The 13,390-nt window shown below is 41.2% G+C and overlaps 1 protein-coding gene across 1 annotated transcript in view; it reads right to left on the bottom strand.

The window, feature by feature from the left end:
* Window positions 1–342: 342 nt before the first annotated feature.
* The window catches only part of ADGRA3 (adhesion G protein-coupled receptor A3), a 105,379-nt gene continuing 92,331 nt past the window's right edge, over window positions 343–13,390 (bottom strand). Inside the window, exons 16-19 of the mRNA XM_081303145.1 lie at window positions 13,128–13,251; window positions 5,233–5,378; window positions 2,063–2,158; window positions 343–1,938 (exon numbers count right to left, since the gene is read on the bottom strand). Coding sequence (XP_081159271.1) covers window positions 696–1,938; window positions 2,063–2,158; window positions 5,233–5,378; window positions 13,128–13,251 — 1,609 coding nt within the window. The 3' untranslated portion in view covers window positions 343–695. The remainder of the gene's footprint in view (window positions 1,939–2,062; window positions 2,159–5,232; window positions 5,379–13,127; window positions 13,252–13,390) is intronic.

Here is a 13,390-nt window from a genome sequence, read left to right on the forward strand (position 1 = left end):
GAAAACTAAACCCAAATATAAACAATTAAAAAGTCACAGAAGTGTTGAAAATATTAGTAGAAGCAAAGTGACAGTGAAAAATTTTAGGACATAGAAAGTTTTTCACACATTTTTCCATTTATAAAAATCATTGTTAGTTTTTTTAAACCTGCAGCATTTAAAACTATAAAGTCGATCAATTCAAAAATCACTTTGATTTAAATGCCATAATCTGCATAGTTAACCAATATATTTGATAACTGATTTATGTATGATTCTCATTAAAGTATCCCACAATATGAACTTCCTTAAAACAGAGCTAAATCATTTTACATAGAAAAGTATTAAAATAAAAGAATGATATAATGACAAACACCTATTTATTTTATTAAATACAAGCCTGAAATGTGTTAAGTAGGTATTACAGATTCAAAGAAATTACATTTCAGATTCCCAAAATGTTCGGCTGGGACTTTCTGACAAAATAAAACAATGCTTCAAAGGTTTTTTTTTTTTTTTTTAATTCCTAAAAAAAAAAAAAAAAAAGGCAAGAATTTGGGGATACAAAATAAGTAAAATTCAAAACTTAGAAGTTTATTCAAAATTGTTTTGAATCCCTAACGTGGCTGTAAACAGTTTATTTCAAACGTTCATAGCTTAAAGGAATGTGAATATCACAGTTTATATTGGTTTCTGCCTAGGAAAGCCCAGCAAAGCTACACAGTAGTTTCGTGTTTCCATAATCCAGTCCTGACATTGCCAGTGCCATCCGTACCTAGCAGGGGGCCTTCCTGCCCACTGCTTTTAACTGGTCCGTTCTGAATGGCCAAGTTGAGGCCATAAGACTTCTGCTGACTTTCAAGTTCAACTACAGTTGACTTCCTTAATGCATCTTTTTTACTGCTAGTGGAAACAGGCTTTTCAAAATTCCGGCTACTTTTGGGAAGTGTGCTACAAGCATCACTACTGTCTTGTTGGGGTGGGTTGTACTGCCTCTCTCTGTAGGCTAAATAAGCTCTCCGACTTCTCGAATGTCCTTCGTTGTTGCCCGGCCGACTTTTAGGCAAGCCGTTCTGCACGCTTCCCTCCACACTGGTTGGGACATCATAGGCATACTCTCTCAGGACTGTGAGTCGGCTTGCCCGGTGTCCTTTACTCCGGTTTTTGTGATGGCGGCTGGAGTGCACATTTGTCCGAAACTGCACGTCTAGAGGCGCCACGTGCATTTTGATATCATTGTCCATTGAATGTTCTGTGAGACTATTATCAAGCTGAGGTGTAGAGTTCAAAGGTAAAGAATTGGCATGGCACTGTGCCGCAGCAGCCTGCAAGTTTGTTAACTTGCAGCCCTGGGAGGAATTCTTGAAGCTTGATGCGCTTTTGTTTGTGCATGAGGACTCTGCGCTGCTATTGGTGCACTTGGGTGCCTCTCCGTTTGTCCCACTGGAGTTGGGGGGCTGAACATTGACTTGCACTGAATACGAGCTCCGTCCTGGGCAGCACGTCATGATCCACGCAAGTCTGACATCCTCCCGATTCACACAGTGGTGAACCATGATGAAGGCACTTAAGCTTAAACACGTGGCTCCAAAGAAGAAGCTAAAAACCAAGTCTAGAGGATAATACAAAGAGACCGCCAGGGCCCCAAACATCCACAGAGCGACATACAAGAGCAAAGTAAGGCTCGCCCCCAAAAGCTGAGAATGAAAAGTGTGCTCGTTTTCCAAGGCTGACGTAGAAATCAGAGACAAAGACATTGAATCCTGATGGTTTATTTCCCCATTTTCATTGGCTGCCAATCTCTGCTGCTCCTCTGGGGGCTCCTTAAGCTCATATTTGCGCTCAGGGTGTCTTTTCAACTGAATAAATATGCTTAGAAAGTACATACAGTTTACAAAAGTGATGAAGCTGGCAGGTCCGTAGAAGGCTCCCAAGGAGGGTTCCCACGCCATCCAGCAACTAGAAGAGAACAGGGCGAATCAGCTCAGAGGCTACATACTTCAGCACAAGTAAACTGGGGTGCCTGGAAGACACCAAGACGGGAGCAAGTGGGTCAGGTACTCAGAGAATGCAAAATACTCACTAGGGTGCACTTGGCCGACTGCCGTAATTCCTGATGTTGGCTGCTGCTGTTATGCCACAAACTATGATGGGAATCCCACCACCGATCAGGTAGAACCTGCAAGGAGGAAGGGACAAATGTTCCTTATTCCATATTTTTAAGTGATAACGTTTTTGTTTTGCTTTGGTTTGGAATTTCTTTTTTAAAAGCATCAATGAGGTCTAGGAAGTTTCTGAGCTTAGGAAAGCTGGTCAGCTCCTGCCACCCTGTGGTCAGGCAAAGGAACACCCCAGGCAGGCTTTTGCCTTACATTTTGTATTTAGGGGGAAGTGGTGTCTTTTAGATTCAGCTGGTGAATTAAAAATCAGTCTGTTGCAAAGCTCATTTTAAGATCTCGCTGCACCACAGCTTAAATTTAAAAAAAAATGTGATGATATATTGCTACTGCCTTCAAGGAACACCTGCCCACTCCAGGACCTCCAACTACTGTGTATTACATCCCCTGGTCAGCTGAGGTTGAGTATCGGATCCTAGTGGCTTCACAGCGTGCAGAGACCCCTTACCCACCCCCCCCCCTTCCTATGGAGTAGCTGGGAAAGCTAAGGACACACTGGTGCAGCAGGAATGGATGCAATAGTTGTGACTAGTCCAACAAAGGAAAACTTCTAAGGCCAGAACATCTCTGAGCTTTAGAACTTTCTATCCTGGCGGGGTACCCTGGGTACGGTCAGAATCTTAATTCTTCATTTGCCTTTTCTTGAGAAACAGCCCCCCACCCTTCCCCAAATACTGAATGACCTAGATAAAGGCAAATATTTCTGATGCATTTTTCCATAAATGGTTTCTTCATCATATACAGAAACAAAAATCCTTAAATATGGTATTAGTATTGCTGAAGAGATTGCTAGCCACCCTACAAAACTACAACCACCCCTTCCGTGTCACAGATTAAGGAGAAGCTGACATGAGACCCTCCTCTTCTTGCCCCCCATGCTAGCTCCCTTCTGCTTCTTATCTCAAAAGAAGGTAACTTTTCCAAAATTTATCTTGGCTTCTACCATCATCTCTGTGTCTTTTCCCTTGGAACTTCCTGAGTGAACTCTTATTGTGCAGCTTTAAAATCTCCTCCTCCAGTGCCTCTGATTTTTAGCTTACACCTAAACTTCCTTTGACTTCCACTTCCTTTCTCTCTCCCCCCTTCAGTTTCAAACTCCTGGAAACAGAGACCTGCACCTGCCTTCTTGACCTTGTGGTGGGGCTGCTGTTACCCCACCATGAAGCAGCAGCTGCCCTCAGGACCAGGACAAACATGCAGGCAGCCCCTGCCCCAGACTCCATGCAGCAGCAGTGCTCAGGTTACATCCAAGGACCTGGGGGTGGGGTCCTTGCAAGTATGCTGGCAGCTTCTAAAGCAAAGTGAGCATTTGTAGGTCACTTGGGGGCTGCACAGGGTCTAGAGCTGGGCTGCTCTTCCTTAACCCTTTGCATTTCTCAGATCATGACAAGGATGAACAGCTGCTGGAAGATAGGATTCTCAGGCCTCTTAGCCAAACACCATTTGTCAATTCCTTAACAGAAGTGGCAAAGGGGTGTGATCTCATCCACAGTGTGGGTGTGACACTACAGTAGCCTCACACCCCTGCCACCCCTGAGGCTCCCTAAGCCACCCTCCCTCAGAAACATCTCCATTTTCAGGTGTCTCCTGTCTCCAGTGATTTTCTCCATGGCCCATCTATTCAACATGGGTGTGATTCAGGGATCACTCTCATAACTACCTTCTCCCTGGGGGGCTTTTGCATTATCATGGCATCAATGATGGCACACATGAAACTGTCTCCTGCCACAATCAGATAAGGCCTCACTGCTGAGCACAGGGTTTCCAAAAATGTACAATTTTCACAAGAAAGTACTAGGAGGCCACCTCCCCTGGGCCTGCCCACCTCCCCAGGGAGCACACCTCTCCTGGGCTTCCCGGCACCCCACCATTTCTACTTTTCCTGCAGCAATTTCCTGGGTTGTTGCAAGCGTGTCAGTTGAGAAACCTAGGGAACTGGACAGAACCATCTGCAGCCACTGTCAACTTTCTCGTCCCACACACTCTTTGGTCACCAATCCTAGAGAAACTGCCCCCCCCCATCTCTCAAATATGTGACTTCTCTATTCTGTGACACTGCTGTGACTTCGGTCCTCACAGGGAAAACCACAGTGATTTCAGTACAGGCATTTGGGGGGCATTCCAATTTATGTGCCCAGCCATCCTAAACGATACCATATGAGGCCACTCCCTTGGTTGAAACTCTTCAGTGGATGCCCACATTTTAATATAGGCTCCAAAAGCCCCAGGGCCAGCTTCCACCCTGAATTCTTCTTCCTCTGCACTGCACACCCTGAACTCCAGCCAAACTCCATGTCAGTTTTTTCATCTTTATCCTGTATCTGGAGCGCACCTCCAGCCTCTGTCCTAAGCACAGAGCATGGTTGGGGCAATGGCCAGCATTTCCTGAAGCCCACCATCCCCCTAATTAAGAGCTCCTTTCTCTGTACTTTCAAAGACCTTATCTGTACTACAGTCCTTGCCCAGCCCACAGCCAGTTCTCCTTGGTGACTGAAACTCATCCAGGACAGGGAGGGCTGCTCTCACCCTAGCCCAGTACCAGGTCCACACCAGGCATTCAATAAGCCTTCACCACGGGCAGATTGTCACCCATCGGGCATGATAACTAATCCATGCACAATTTCTTAAATCACAATGGGAGGGAAGGACATAACTCCAGATCTGTCTATCTTTTGGAGAGAATAAAACTGATTTTTCTCTTGAGGAGATTAAAATCTATGACACATGACCTCAAGGAAATAAAAAGTTCACATTAGATGGGAGCCTATGGTAGGGCCAGTTCCACGTTAATGCTCTGCACATAACTCGTTCATTTGTCACCACAGCTCTGTGAGGCAGAATCCACCTCCAAGCCCCACTAGACAGGAGCGCGGGAAGCCCAGCGAGGGTACAAATGCTGAGGGCTTTCTCAGAAGGGTGCAGAGCCACCCTCCACAGCAGGCATGAGGCCGACATGGCCACTGGTTTCCTTCCCCAAATCCACTTGTTGTTTTTTGTTATAATTTATGACTATGTTTCAACTAAAGCAAACCAAACTCACACTTAACATAATAAAGCAAACCAAGATATCAGATACCTGAGCATCGGTCTTGGTGGAGGGGGTGGCTCATCAGGATCCTGGCACCTCTTAGCTTTCTTGGTGACTTGTTTGTAGATATTTCGAGCGGTTACTCCCACCCACAAGACTGTGGCAAGGGTGGAGTAGTGGAGAACTATCCCGACCTGCAAGGGAGATTGAAGAATGTATTTTCACAGGCTGATTAGAAAGAAGTACGAAGGCACATTCTAATGACCAACTCCTTTGCAGGCTAAAAAAAACAATGCAACCCTAGCAGTTACAGTCCTCTAATACACACAGCAACTGTTAGATTGGGAGGCCCACACACATTGCCATGCGTGACCCTTAAGATCCTACAGAACTTGCTGCTGGACAATAAGAAACCAAAGGCGTGTTTTCCATAGATGCAGCGTTACAGAGTTCATTTTCTAATGTCCATTTTAACACAGAGCACAGAGAAAGCTATAGAGCTAAGAGACCTGAATTCTGATTCACAGTGTCCACATATGGGCACATCACAACACACTGGCAGGTGAGAGGGCCAACCTGAGAACAAAATTCTGCTTGGGTTTAAAACTGTGTCCACCTCTTACCTGCTATGTGACCTAAGCAAAGTCACCATCTTTCTCACCTGAGAGCTAAGAATTCTATGAAAGTGCTGTGGGGAGAAATGAGGCTTTCAGCACACGATAAGCCCAGGGTCAGTAAAAATCCCTGCATTGTTTATTATGAGTGTAGTGTCCAGGAAATAATGTGAACTCTCTGAAGTTAAGTTCCCTCAATGTGATGGTGGGAACATTATCAATAGACGGCTCTAGGGTTTTGTAGAGATTGAATGGCCATAATACCTGGGATATACTAGGTTTGTTCAAAAAATAAAAGACAGCTGCAGGTACGTAATGATGGTGCCAATCAAGTTTCCTCCCGGATTGATGACAGGGGCATCCTTGTCACAGGACATCTGTGTAAAGCAACATTGGCTGAGGATGAAATTCTAGATGAAGATACAAGAGGAGATGAGACTTTGAAAGTGTTTTTTAAGAAAAGTTAAGTGCCATGTGTCACTGAAACACCAAGGACACAATCCAGTTTCCTTTCCCAAGATTTGCTATCATTTTTCTTACATATTATCACAGGTAACATTCTAGCAATGAAAATCTCCAAGAAAAAAATTTCTAATTCTAAAACGAAAAGCTCTCCAATCTCAAGAAAATCCAATCGATTGACATCATCAGACCCAGGTCAATAACAAAAGATGAGCAGCACAGTCCAGAGCTTAACCAGAACCAATGCATGGCTAAAACCTGGGGACGTGAATGTCTAGGTCTTATTTTGGAGAGGGAAAAAAACAGGGTGGACATTGCAATGACTCTGGAATTATCAGGAGGGTGGGTCCAGCTTGGCCAAACCAGAAAAAACCTACAGTTTTCTTCTCCTAAAGGAGAACAGTGGCTCCTTGGCTCCTGTTAGTTATGCTGACTGTACAGTGCTAAGTAAAATTTTTAGACAGAAGTGGAACAAATAGCAAAAAATAACCCTTGGAGATATCTGAAGTCACTCACACCACACACTGTAAGTAAAAATAGTGTAAATGACCCTGAAGCACAGAAACCAATAAATTTGAGACAAATCACCAATTTTAACTCAAAATGGTAGATTCTTCAATTGCTGAAGTTTTCTGACACATGGGTCAAAAAAAATGAGATAGAACTTTAAATTACATAAGTTTAAAATATTTTCTACATAGACATTACAAGATGAAGGGTTTTCTAAGGAGAAAAACTTAATCTTCAGGTTCTGAAGTCTTCTATTTGGCATTTCTACATTCCCAGAGAAGTGTTTGCCCTTAAAAATACTGAGACCCTCCAGTTAAATCCATCTGCTAACAGTCAGATAAGCAAATCACTAAATATTCCACAAAAACCTAAAAGTGGAGGAATGAAGATCTGGCAGATGGGGCTTCCTGTTGAAATGTGGTACCTTCTAATGCCTTTTCCACCCAACCCTTGGGCTATCCATGAAATACCATCTCAGTGTCACATTTTCTAAATAAATCAGAGATCCATGTAGAAATCTGTAAATAGGAAATAAGTGATGTATTCCACAGGGCATGTAAACTACTAATTAAATGCAAATGATTGATACTTAAGAAAGCCACCTGATCTTAGGACAATGATTTCCAAAGGTAAAACAATAGGAAAAAATAATTACCCTAAAATGTTCCTCCTCTTCATGTGTGTGTTACCTAACTATAAGCTCACACATACTGGAGAGTTTTTAAATTGTCAGTAACCTAAGACAGTGTAGCATGAATAGCAACTATACTACTGCATGACCTTTAGGAAAAGTATACAAATATTAATACGTTTTCAGTTTTCAGTAGTGAATGACTGTTTTATGTCCAAAATTGTGTATCTGTGTGTGCTCTTACTTTATCCTCCTAGCATCACTGTTTGGATCATTAACCTTGAGCTACAGACACAGGGACTGGAGCTAAGAGAAGTGACATCTACCTGGCAGCTTGGCCAGGAGCAGGGCTATTCAAACAAATCTGTTGATTCCAATACCTCTGCCCTTAGGAAAGCACATAGGTGGGGGTGAAGGGTATTCAGAGTCAAACAGACCAGCATTTGAATCATGCCTTTGTCATGGTTTGGGGTCAGACTCTGCCTATATATAATTAGAGGCTATATGAAGAAAAAGTACCTCCTGGGGTTAATACAAAAGTTAACATACTCACAGTCAATGGCAAGTTGACAGTGTACTTCCTGATTAGATTTTTCACCTCTAGTACCACTGCAGCAATTCTCTATAAACCTAGACAGGAGGAACACCTGAGAAGGGCAGCTGGCAGGCACCATATCTAATAGACTGAATGGCTGGACTGGTAAAGCAACATGGTAAATTAAAAAGGACCCAGCCGAATCCTTTTCCTGCATAGTTAAGAAAACCATGGGCCAGAAAATGGATGATCAAGCAACTATTTGGTGGCATGGAATAGCATCAACTGGAGCATAGCTCCTTCCCACCCTGAGTCAGTGGCCCCTGTACTCTACCACTCAGTCGCTTGGTTTTCCTGCAGCTCCTTTTGCAAAAGAGAGTTAAAAGCCTTAGACAGCTCCTGGGACTGACTGGGAACCAACCTGAGTAGGAAGTGTCTGGCTGGTGACACCTTTAAGAGCCTCAACCAATCTCTGTGGGGGAGAAACTGTTTCAGAGCCCATCACCGGTGTATAAATACATGGGGGCTAAAAGGGACAAAATGAAGACAAAACTACACACACCAAGTATGTACACAAAACTGCATCTAAAAACATGTACACGCCAGGGGTCAGTTTCACAGGAGGAAGAACCTTGCTGAGCATGTAGTATAGCCAGTCCCACTTGCCATCTTTTGGATCATTTTTTTCTTACACATGAAGCCCCAACTAGGTTGAGCGACTGCAGTAAGTACGTGCTGTTCAGACCAGGATCTGCACCTAGTGCCTGACATCTGTCTATTCTGCACTCCACCCCTCCTCTTGGCTTTCTATAAACAGAGTTGAGGATTACAAAGTGAATCAAGTTACGCCTGAGTCAGAAATGCAAGAATGATGTTATGTCTTTCAAAAAAAAAAAAAGGGAGAGGAGACTGTAGACCCAGAAAATGACAAGTAGAAGCAGCTAGAGACTTGCCTTCCCTTTCTTCTGTGAGTCTTTAATGGATGGGCATTTGTTCTAAAGGCCTTAAGACATCCATGCAGTTCCTATCCCTTTCACTTTAGAAGTGGTATAAAACACCATTCAGCATGATGAAAGGCAATCATCTCTACAATGGCCTCTTTGTATTCATTCCTTAATGAAATAAATTAATGTGTCTGTTTCAGGAAATCAATGAATACTTGTAGATAAAATTGAAACCATTAATACCAATGTGTGCCGAGTACTTTCCAAACACAGCCTGTGCACACAATGGCTTCGGGTTTGAATGCTTTCCATAATCTGCAAAAAAGGGCTTCTTTTGGTTCACAAAAAATATTTGCTGATCACCTACTAGGGGTCAGGTCCTGTGCAGATCCCTGGATAAATATGGGTGAATCAAACTGGTATAGTTCTTGCCTTGATAGAGCTCAGAGTCCAGAAACGGCTTGGAGAGCAGGAATGGTAGAGGAAGTTATAAGGTTTTGTAGGAGCCATGGGGATTTTAGTAAGCACCCTAATACGGGAGGTGAGGGATGATAGCTCTGAAATAGTAACAGTAAACTGAGACCTTCAAGGTAGTTGAAAAACAAGATGTAAAGAAGGGGGATACTGAGAACACTGGAGGTATGTCTTTTGCCCAGGTATTAAGTGATCCAAGACCCATTATTCTGACTTCTCTTAGGCTGAAAACAAAAGTTTGCTTTCAAGCATAGAGTAATGGTGTGAAAGAGCGAAATGCATTGCAGAGCTGGAAGTACCAGCATTAATACTACTAGTACCAGTGAACATTCAGTGAACACTGGCTGTGTGCTGCTTCCATAAAGATGAATCATTTAATCCTCGAATCACTTAATCCTCATAACAATTCTTACATATTTATTAAATCAGATCTCTGGTGTACAATTTTGGATTAATCAGAAGCCTTAGGTTCATGACACTTCTAACGACTGGGCCAAACAAGACCTTGACCTGCCTTGACTCAGTTTTTTTTTAAACTTAGTTATTATTAATAATATAATAGGCACCCAATAATCTACCACCAGCAAGACAAACATTAGGAGGTTGAGGATAACCCCTCCATTCAGGATAACCATCGTCCTAAATCCTATGCTCTTGCTCATTTTAAATATAGTTTTGTTGCGCCAACCTACTTTTGTTAAAAATACACTGTTTAAGTGTTTGTGTTTTTGTATAAAAAGATTACTGAGTAAATGTAACTTTTCTGACTTGCTTTTTAGCACCTAAGACTTGCGGGCATTGTTTTGCATCATTATAACTCATTCATTTTGATTCTTGTATAATTTATTTTTTGATTCTTGTGGAATTTATTTATTCATTTCCTCTGTGGGGGGAAATCTGGGTTGCTTCCAGGTTGCTACTATTGTATATAGTGCTGCTATGAATATTCATACCCATGTGCACATTCATATTGCACACAAACAAGGTAACTCTCTGGGCCCAGGAGTTGATATTGCTGGGATCCAGGGTATAAGAGTTTTCTGCTTTAGAAGGTAAAGCATCCCAGAGCACATCACTAACATTTCCACAAACAGTGTATACAAGATTCTGAAGACAAACCTGACACTTAAAGCTGTAGGCTTCATTTCTGCCACCAGAAAAGGCATAAGATGGTAACTGTTTTCATTTGCATCTTCACAAACTCCAAAGATGTGGAACATCTCTGTACATGCAGCCTCCTGTGTGTACTAGTCTAAGAAATGCCTGTCCATTCTCCTGCTGCTGCTTCTGCTGTGCATTTTGGTCTTCTCATGGAAAATAATTCTTTTGTGGTACGGGACAGAGGTACCAGGGAATGAACCCAGGGGCACTTAACCACTAAGCCCCATCTCTAGTCTTTTTTTTTTTTTTTTTTTTTTTTGACAGGGTCTCACTAAGTTGCTCAGGGTGGCTATAAACCTGTGATCCTCCTGCCTCAGCCTCCTGAGTATCTGGGGTTACAGACACACACCACCATGCCCAGCAATGATTCTTACATATTTTTATTCTAATGCTCTCTCGGTTCTATGTATTGTAATAACCTCTTCTTATGTGCAATCTGTCTTTTCACTTTAAGTTCTTTTACTAGACAAAAGCTATCTTTAGTAAAATTCACCCGTCTTCTAGTAAATGCCTTTTATAGTCATATTTAAGAAACCCTTCCTTATCCCAGGGTCTGTGGCATTTTCTAATAAGAATTTTAACATTTTGGTTTAGATTTTTAAGTTTTCAATCAACTCAGAGTTGACATTTTTGTTGTTGGTGGTTTAATTTATCACTGGTTGACATCCAGCAATACTAATATTCCCCACTGGGTCTGTGGCCCCCAGCAAGTCTGACCTGTCCAATAAACTGCAGCACAGAAAGGGCTGGCTACACACAGAGACACACACACACACACACACATTCTTTCACTATAGTGATTCCAAATTGCACTCGCAACAGTGCTACCTACCAGGGAAGAAGTGCAGAGCAACTTTTAAAATATGGCATAAGATACAGACTCTTTAATCCTTTTCCTTGACGATGGACTGTCCCCAGCTCCACTTACTCACCTCCATCATATACTAGGTTGCTATTCTACTGTGCTGGTGAGTTTATCCACTTCTACAGCTAATGTCACTCATCCTAATCAACATAGCCTCACAAGCCCCGATGACTAGTGAGACAGTATTGTGTCTCAGTTTCTTCTCTGTCCATTTATTTGCACAAAAACTGAAGAGTCGCCAAGTTTCATGAAAAATTCTCTTCTTATCTATAGATTAATTTAGGAGGATCTACAACCATTCTGGTGTTGAGTCTTCACATCCTTGGATCTAATATTTCCTTCCATCTGAGTAGGTCTTCTTTAATATGTATTTTAACTTTATTTGTAAATCTTAAACTCTTTTATTATTTTTATGTGCATCATAGTCATTGATATTATATAAATGGAACTCATTCATGTGCATTTTTCATAGTTGCATTTTTATATACAAACTACAAACTTTTATATCTGAAACTTTCCTATTCTAATTTATGTGTAAATGTTTTTTTAATATAAAGAATTACATCATCCAACAACATTCCCAATTTACAGGTGAGAAAACTGACACACCTAGGGATAAAATACTGAAATCAGGTCCTTAAAGAGATATCTAGACTCTATCTGTTTACTGAAATATTATTTACAATAGCCAAGAAGACGAAACTATCTACTCAAAATGAATACACAAAGACAATAAAAAGTGAAATTGTACCATATTCTACAATGCAGATAAACCTTGAAAACATTATTTTAAATGAAACAAGCCAGTCACAGATGGATACATGTTGCCTAATTCCACTTACATGAGAGCCTAACGTAGCCAAACTCATAGAAGTAGAGAGTAGGATGGCAAGCTACTAGGGACAAGAAAGTGAGGCTGCGTCCAATGAGTATAAAGTTGACACACAGCCATACAAAATAAAAAGTTGTAGAGATCCATGTACAATACTGTGCTTATAATTAACAGTAGTGTTCACGTAAGTATTAAGAGGATAAGTCTTTCATGGTTTGCCCATTTGAAAAGAAAAAGGTTAAATAAATTGGTCATAAAAACACAGCCAGTAATTGGTAGAACTGAGATACAGATATAGGCAGTATGAACTCAAAATCATTATGTTATACTTCTTGCTATCATGTATGTGGAAGACCATACTTAAATATGAAAATAAAATTTCATTTATTTCCTCTTCTTACATTGAGGAGTTTCAATCTATTATATTCACACTGTAAGAATACTGTTATATATAAGGCTACATAAGTAACAAATTACTTGAAAACAAAAGTTAAATATTTAATTCTTTATATTTACCAAACTTAATGTTTCTTACTTGTACCAAATTCCTATTGTTTTCATTAATGGATGAAATAATTTTAAAAATCCTAATGTCAGAAAATATCACTTTTCTTTCCATCAAAGTCAGGACTTTGTGAATATTTAAATTAACGGTTAGGTGTTGTCACAGGCTTGACAAGCAACACTCAATCCCCAAGGGTAAGGAGACAAGCAGTGCAGTCAGGTATTTGGTTGTGAAATGATTCAAAACCTGACATGTCCTGGTGAACTGTCTGAGGGACAGGAATTAGGTTTACCTCTAATTAGTTAAAGAAAAGGCTTCAAAGAAACGTGTCTCTTCTCACTTAATGAAACATGAAATTATTTTCTAAGAACAGCATTTTTTCTGTCTCAACGTGTTTCACTCTGACTTACTGCTTGGCAGACGCTGGCATTTCTGGTTTGGGTTATTCCTCCCACGAAGACCACACAGGTCAGAAAGATATGAAAGCACAAGTTCACGAGCATGTGCCAGCTCTTGAGGCTGATCCTGATCAAACTGTTTCAAAAAAGGTAAAATATTAACATTCAGCCTGACACAGTCAAGTAGGGCAGCATAATGTTCATCTGTAAGTTAATTCCAATTGTAAAGCTCAAACTTACATGTATTATGTTTAAGCATTTAATAAATCAAACAT

This window comes from Spermophilus citellus, assembly GCF_964194105.1.
Source record: "Spermophilus citellus genome assembly, chromosome: 8".
Taxonomy (NCBI): domain Eukaryota; kingdom Metazoa; phylum Chordata; class Mammalia; order Rodentia; family Sciuridae; genus Spermophilus; species Spermophilus citellus.